This window comes from Lactuca serriola, chromosome 8 (genome assembly GCF_051521515.1).
Source record: "Lactuca serriola cultivar US96UC23 chromosome 8, Lser_US96UC23_V15, whole genome shotgun sequence".
Taxonomy (NCBI): domain Eukaryota; kingdom Viridiplantae; phylum Streptophyta; class Magnoliopsida; order Asterales; family Asteraceae; genus Lactuca; species Lactuca serriola.
The window spans coordinates 92,223,824-92,231,987 of NC_136415.1; the positions used below are offsets into that span (position 1 = coordinate 92,223,824).

Below are 8,164 nucleotides of genomic sequence, written 5' to 3' on the forward strand. Positions count from 1 at the left end.
CTCCATCGGTTTTAGGTAGAGATTTTCAGAAGAATATTTTACCAGTTGCTTAAGATTTTAGAGGATGTCAAAGATCTTGGACACTCCAAAGATCCTGGGAATAAGACAGTAATGTTAAGACTTTATATAAAAAAATAAGTTAAAGAATGTTGATCTAAACTGAATATATGAGTACGTGTATATTTGTAAATATGGACAAAAATAGTTTTAAAGTGGTAAATATGTAGAAAATGTTGAAAAGAACAATAAGTCGTTCAAAAAGGTCAAGATGTAGTAAAGTATCCCAAGATAAATGTCGTATGCTAAAGATGTAATCAAATATAAATATGCTTAATAAATCGTATAAAAGCAATTCAAACTAAGAAAGATCAATGTAAACTTAAACGTAAGAATAGGAACACAACAATATATGTGGAAAGCCCTTGATCACTCAAGATCTCTGACATAAAACCTCAGGAGGTGACAATCGTCACACTACCTTAGAAATATTATTAAAAATAAGATGATTACAAGTGAAATTTGATTGTATAGTGTAGAAGGTGAGAAGGAGAATAAAGAGGTCAAGAGGTAATTAGAAGTGAGTGCGAAACGTGTTGTGAAGTAACCCTAGTTCTTTTATTTATACAAATTCTCCTAAAAATTAGGGATCTTCCTTTATCTTCTCTTGACAGAAGACTCAATGTATTTTCTTGTTGACCACGTGCTTAGTTGACTTAGTTAATACCTTGTGTGATAAGCCTTTAATCATGCACAAGAAATATGATCCCAATAAGTTAATACCTTGTGTGATAAGCCTTTAATCATGCACAAGAAATATGATCCCAATACCAAGATATTCGCTTGTTCAAGATCTTGAGCAGTTTAGGATATTGGGCGATTCAAGATGTTAGTACACGTTCAGGATATTGGGCATAATAAAGTAAATGTCAAAATTTCATCTACAACAGATATTTAACACAATACTATCAACATCTAACCACACATACATACTATATCTTCATCCATTTGAAGGATGATTTGTTCTCCCTTCTAAGTACATTAGTGTCCCATTTGAGAAACATAACTAATGTTGATCGGTTCCTTTCATTTCATTGTGCTTAAAATCTTGCGTTGACTTGTATTTTACATGTATACACTTTGGAAATAAAGTATCATTATAGTAATTTGTTTTGGATAATAAGAAGTGAACTATAGGTTTTGAAATGCTTTATGTTTTACCAATATTTTATGAAATAGTACACATGACATATGGTTTTGATTTGCAAATAGATTTGAAAGGCAATGCTTTTGAATATAATTTTTTGAAAAGACAATGTTTAAAGGTGTTTTTTTTTTTTAATGATTATAAAAGTATGAAGGGTTTAGAAAATATTTATTTTGTACGTAAAACTCATGAATTCATAAGTCATTGTTATTCACATATTTTTTTTCGTGACATGTATTTCAAATGTCTTGTCAAAGTAGATGGACTTTTTCCTTAAATGTGATCATTTAGAAGAACATATATGACAATGAGGAGACACTAATGAAAATTGTTTTGAACCTAGTAAACCCAATGTAAATGTATTTTTCATTGTGGCTTTTGATGTTTTTGTCACCTCGGTAGTTGACATATTAATGTACATATGATGCTTTGTGGCCATTATTTTCCGCCGACCTTGACATTATTGCAAATAACTTTGAATGATTATGTTAATTCGCGATGATAAAAGACATGGTGTTACAACTATAATATACTCCTCACTACACTCAACCTTACATACTCTCTCCAATATCACCATCTAACTTGATGTCGTAGTATAATCCCCTACTCATCACCAATTACGTATTGCCCTTAACTTAAACATCATAATGACAAGGATGTATCTCACCAATTTTGTTTTACCACATTCCATATTTCGCAACTTGAAGATCATGGTGGCTTTTTGAATACGAGGAAGAGAAGATGCAATAAAGAAGAGCGAGATTTAATGAGGAAATGAAATTGATCTAAAATAACTAAACTTGCCTACATGGGCAATTTGTACACCATCATCATTGTCCTTTCGAAAAGCAACTAAAATTATCAGTTTTCCTGAACAATAAATTATGGCAAAAATATTTTCTTTTATTAAAAACATTATAAACGTTTGATAATTAGTGAATATATTTTTAGGAGAGTTCATATAGAGTCAAAATATTGCTTCTTTTAAGAAGTAAAAGTAAATGATTATTAGGGAAAAGAAGGTCCTGTTAAAATCAAAATGTAAGAGGACAGCTTACATACGCAAAGGAAAATTTGTCTATTTTAAAATTGAACTTTATATTATAATTAAATCAATAAACAATCAATAAAAAGTAATTTATGTTTCTAATTATTAAGATCATCTAGTCATAATTTTTTATAAATATGATTTTTTTTTTTTTTTTTTGTAGATTGCAATTTGGCGGATTGTTTTCCTTTGAATATAATAGTAGTTTTCATAGATAATATCGCTTTTGTAGAATCGTTGTCTTCTTCTATATGTGTGAACAGAAATATATTGGAACAATCTATGCCTTCGTATGCTCTCTTTCTCTCTCATCCTTTTCTCTCTTTCTCTCTCTAGACATAGCAGAGCTCTATAGCCATGGCGTTTCACGACAATATCTCTCACCAAATGGCTCTTCAACACTACGCCGACCAACAGCAGTTAACGGAGAACGTTGAGGTTCTCAGAGGAATACTACCGTCCGACCATCACCACCAACACCACCACCTCGGCCAATCCTCTTCGTCGCCGGACGCTGGCCCTAAGACGTCGCAGTCTCCGCCGCCTACATGGCTAAACAGCGCAATTCTCCGGCAACACAACCACCACTACGGCGGAGACGGTAGCGGCGGCAGTTTCCTCCACTTGCAAACCACCAATTCTGACTCATCCAATTCCAACAACCACTGGCTATCTCCTCGGCCTATCGATAACGACGACAGTAATCGAGAATCGATGTTTGTTTCTACGATTAATAGTGAGAATAATCTCGATGAAAATGCTATGAAATTGAGTCAACGGCAGAGTGAGAGCGACGGGAACGGAAACGGTAACGGAAATGGAGGCAATCATGAGAGAGATTGGGAATTCGCTAAGTGTAAGGCGGATATACTATCGCATCCGATGTACGATCAGCTGTTATCGGCGCATGTATCGTGCTTGAGAATTGCTACGCCGGTGGATCAGTTACCGAGGATCGATGCGCAGTTGGCTCAATCTCAGCAGGTTATAGCTAAGTACTCTGTTTTTGGCAATCACAATCAGCCTCTTGATGATAAGGACCTCAATCAATTCATGGTAACTATTTTCACTTTTTAAACATCTCTATATAACTCTCACTCTTTGTTATTAGGTTACCTCATCCCAGAATTAGAGGCTCCACAAATCCGGTACTTAGGGGATTTCTATATTTGTGCATAGTTCTCTCTCTTCCTATTTACTTGTCTATACACTTGATGTTGGTTGTCAATCCTCATGTCTGGGTGGATACAGTCGGCACAATTCTGGCCCCATAAGTTCATTGTTATCAATACGATGCTTATCTCAAAGTAGACTGAACAAAAAATCTACTTAAGAAGGCTCAATCTCCCAATATTCATACCAGGGATGGGAGATTCAGCTAAAGACAATTTCAGAGCGTATATACATATATGTCAGCTATGTATGTACGACATTATTTGATCTATTATGCCTGCTTTTCGATCAATGTGTTCGTCCCTTTCACTTTTTCTGTGATTGATTGGGAGGAGTACAAGAAACCGGTAGATGCATAGTTCCCAATGTTTCTGTTGTTTCTTGTGACCTACCTTGTGAAGATATTTTTCCCCATAGTGTGTTTTAGAGAGACGTATAGATACGGAAATGTTGAAATATTATTTGTTGGTTCCACCCAGAGATATATGCGGATTCTTGTTTAGGTATTCATGGCGCACCTTGATTTTTGATGTGAATCAGAATGTTCCAAGAATTGGGAATTATCTTTCAGTACATTTAATAATAAAAAATTCTGACAGTGTTTTCAGAATCTGTTTCCATTATGGTCTATTCTGTTTGCTGGGGATGTTCCAGTAATCACAATGACACAATTTGGGATTTAATATTATTTAAACAGTTTCACTCTTTCACGCATAATTTCAATATTGAAGTTGTTTCTTAATCATCCATAAAAGAAGATGAATTGAATAAGGAACATCTATTTCAAATCACTATGATTTTCATGTTCCATCATGTATAATATCCATTTTGATGTGTTGTTATTATCTTTACATGAGATATTGCAGTTTGTCTGATGCTATAATTGTATCATTAAAAACCATTAGAATACGCTTTACACGTTTCCTCTTGAATAATTATTATCTCTGAAGATATAATCATTAGTTCTTCTGAAAGGGTAAAGACTGTGAGGGGTAAAAGGGTTCTGTTGCTTTAAGGATTGACATTACATTTGTTGTGAATCTTTTTTTTTTTTTTTTTGCTTTATAGGCAAAAGTGGCCCCCAAGAGGCAAGGGTAATTAACCATGAACTTTAATCAGGGTACTCTTAGTGATATGCATATCATTCACTTAATATGTTTGATTGATGTGATGCTATTATTCCAAAGTAGTAATTATTGGTGTAGTCCCCTCCAAAGCTTTTTCCACTAAGAATTAAGGGAATTTGAAATACTTTTTTCTTTCTCCTTTCCTCTTGTTTGGGAATGCATATTTCTCTTACTTTTTTTAAATATTTTTTCTTATAACTTCATTTCAAGAATCTCCGATACGATCTTTTATTGTTTTTGTCATATACTTCATTTTTTTTTCATGTGTAGGCTCACTATGTTGTACTCCTCTCTTCATTTAAAGAACAATTACAGCAACATGTTCGTGTCCATGCAATGGAAGCAGTCATGGCTTGTTGGGAGCTAGAACAATCTCTACAAAGCTTAACAGGTAATCACTCATTTCTTTTTCTAATTTTTCTAGGGGCATTTATGTCTTGTTTTTCACAAATGAAAGATAGAAAGCGAGTCCCTAACTCCCTATCCTACCGTGTTCCACCTTTTTGATGTGACAAAAAGTTGTAATTTTTGTCCTATTAACATCAGTCTCAGTAACAGTAACAGTTTGTCTGTACTGTTCTGTTTTGTCATGTCCAGTGTAACTAACAGTAGTCTGTATGTACATACAGGGGTAGCACCTGGTGAAGGTACAGGGGCAACAATGTCGGATGATGATGAAGAACAAGTAGACAGTGACACGAATATGTTTGATGGAGGTCTAGATGTTTCTGACAGCATGGGATTTGGTCTTCCTACTGAAAGTGAACGTTCTTTAATGGAACGTGTTAGGCAAGAGCTAAAACATGAGTTGAAACAGGTAAAAAAAATGCTAGAAATAACAAAATACATTCCGGATGAAAGTATTTCTTGCATTTTTAAATTGTAAAAGAATGGAATGGTTGTTGTCTTTCAGGGGTATAAGGAGAAAATTGTGGACATCAGAGAGGAAATTCTACGTAAAAGAAGAGCTGGAAAATTGCCTGGAGACACCACCTCCCTCCTCAAAGCCTGGTGGCAATCCCATTCCAAGTGGCCTTACCCTACTGTAACCATCATATATTCTCTTCTTTAGGGATTCCAACGGAATCGGAATCTTGAATTCCATTCCATTTCCGTTTAATCTTATTATATATATATATATGTTAAATACAGGAGGAAGACAAAGCAAGATTGGTACAAGAAACAGGACTACAGCTAAAACAGATTAACAACTGGTTTATCAACCAAAGAAAAAGGAACTGGCACAGTAATCCTTCTTCCTCCACAGCTGTCAAAACTAAACGCAAGAGGTCAGCCTCACCTCACCTACTAATTATTTTTTTTTTTTTTTTACCATGGAAGAAAACCTTATATATATATTTTTCTTATTTTGTGAAAAGTAATGCCAGGTGAAAACAGAAAATGGTCTGTTGTGTTAGAAAATGACAATCATACCCCTGGTCACAGCAGTAAGAGAGAAATCCATTGTAGTGACGTGGTACAGAAAGTAAATGAGGCGAGGGGTGCCAATGATTTCTAAAGCTTCATATACATAAACAAAACAGTTATCCTTTTAAAGGTAATCGTTAAATCAATCCGACCAAAGATACTCACAACACCTATTATTTAATTTAGTAATTTATAATTGTGGACGTGTAATATTTGTTGTACCAATTATTAATTAGTTTTCATTTTCATTGGGTGGGGGTTCAGATCAGTTATAGTTGTCGACAGGTTTTGTATGTAATAATAATAGTAAAAAACATTTTAAAACTGGATTTTTTTTTTTTTTTTTTTGTGTGGGATAGATCTTTCCAAAAACTTCTTGTTACAACGAGAAGGTGTGACTAGCTTCAACCAAAAGCAGCAACCAGAAGTTAAGACTTAAGAGTGACTATCTTTTCATCGTCACACATATTATAGAGTAAATTACAGGAATAGTCCCTATGGTTTGAAGTAATTTGCATGTTTGGTTCTTAACTTATTGTTTTAACTCGGAACATCCCTTCCTTTACCTTCAAATACTCCTTCATTCTTCTCCCTTAGCCTTCACAATTTGGCTTGTCGTCGGTCATAGTTTTGCATCTAGACGTGCGCAAAATAGTCCCAAATGCAACACCATTTCGCATTCCTCAAAGTCAATTTCACCATCCTTAGCAATTATCTTTTTCTCTATGGTGGAAACAAGTTTTGCCCTTTTCATCAATTGGGGTACTCATTTGACTATAGGGATTGTTCCTTCTACTATATGTTGTTTTTCGATTATTATCTCAAGAATCAGGGTTCCAAAATTGAAAATGCGTGTTTGTGTGGATGTGGTTGGTTTTTTCGACCTCCGACATTAGGTATCCTGTGATTCACTCTCTTCTTGTACTTCACCTCCTACGAACCATCGGTACTGTCTAGGGTGGGGTGGAGGAGGGCAAATCGAAGTCTCATATACAATGGGTTGTGTGGTAGGCGGCAGAGTGGTAGTGGCTCTCCGCCATTCTTCTCCAACACAACTAAAGAGAGAGAGAAAATTATTGTGAATTTTCTTTGAGGTGTAGAGAAGGATGATGGTTGGCTTTTTTATTTGGATTATTTGAAAATTAAAATTAATATAAAAAGGCTTAAAAAAATCAGAAAGGGGATAAGTTGACTATGATATGTGCGAGATCTTATTATTCTACAATTTCTAGTTCGCTAGCTCAGTTATTAGAGGATATTGATTTTCTGTATAATGATTTAAAAAATACTCAGAAATATAATCTATCTAAGAAAGAGTTATGTAATCTTCAACAGATATTGCTTTCAGTTTTTTACAAATTTATCAATATTTTGGCTCGCAATAAAGCCAGGGTCCTGTTCGGGCAAGCTATTGATTCCATTACCGAACCAAACAAGATTATTCTTTTAGTCCTATCTATCCACCTCTCCAAACACAATATCTTGAGTACCAATGATGGTGACCACACCTGGTGGCATGTGATGTTTGGACATAGAATCAAGTCCTTGTGAATGGGCAGAGCCAGGTGCTCTTATTTTACGACGATAGGGACGATTTTTTATATTTGTTAGGGATTAAATTTAAAATAAAACCAAAATATAGGGATGTTCTGAGTTAAAAAAGAAGTTAGGGACCAAACATATAAATTACTCCAAACCATAGGGATCATTTGTGTAGTTACTCCATATTATATAGTTTGTGCATTTTGTACCATTGAGGCATTGAATTTACATTAAGATCACACTTTGATCTTTTTGACACCCGCATAAACTTCAATTACACTAAAATAACATGTGATATTAAAATTACAAACATCCCTATTATAGTGCGACACACACAAACATGAGAGAGGGAGAGGGTGTTAACTGTTTTGCATCATATTAATTTGAAAATTTCATTATTTTTTGATTTTTTTTTCTAATAATGATTTTCGTCTCACTTGTAGACGTAACAACCTAAGTCCTTAACCAAACTCAGTGTGAGGTGGTATGATATATCGGGTTGTGTCCTAACAAATTCAACGAATATTGCACCATCCATGATTAATTTCCTAATGATGTTATGTCCAACGTCTAAATATTTAGATTTCTTATTATGTATAATATACTTGGCTATGTGTCTTGGCTAAAGTATTTGTTGTATAG

The 8,164-nt window shown here is 34.4% G+C and overlaps 1 protein-coding gene across 2 annotated transcripts; it reads left to right on the forward strand.

Annotated features, from left to right (window-relative positions):
- Positions 1 to 2,499: 2,499 nt before the first annotated feature.
- LOC145065478 (homeobox protein knotted-1-like 2) lies at positions 2,500 to 6,304 on the forward strand. Of its 2 annotated transcripts, none has more exons than XM_079012465.1 (6): positions 2,500 to 3,308; positions 4,823 to 4,943; positions 5,182 to 5,369; positions 5,466 to 5,597; positions 5,705 to 5,841; positions 5,941 to 6,304. In XM_079012465.1, exons 1-6 carry the CDS (start codon positions 2,610 to 2,612, stop codon positions 5,942 to 5,944), a joined length of 1,281 nt encoding a protein of 426 aa, XP_078868591.1. In that variant the 5' UTR covers positions 2,500 to 2,609; the 3' UTR covers positions 5,945 to 6,304. The 2 variants fall into 2 exon arrangements, with proteins under 2 accessions (XP_078868591.1, XP_078868590.1); XM_079012464.1 differs by having other exon boundaries at positions 2,501 to 3,308; positions 5,932 to 6,304.
- Positions 6,305 to 8,164: the final 1,860 nt, after the last annotated feature.

Bases quoted from the DNA above. Each gene is read 5' to 3' on its own strand.
- LOC145065478 (XM_079012464.1), top strand. From the start codon at position 2,610: ATGGCGTTTCACGACAATATCTCTCACCAAATGGCTCTTCAACACTAC. The intron at 5,370-5,465 runs GTAAAAAAAATG...GTTGTCTTTCAG, and splicing joins TAAAACATGAGTTGAAACAG to GGGTATAAGGAGAAAATTGT. The intron at 5,598-5,704 runs GTAACCATCATA...TGTTAAATACAG, and splicing joins CCAAGTGGCCTTACCCTACT to GAGGAAGACAAAGCAAGATT.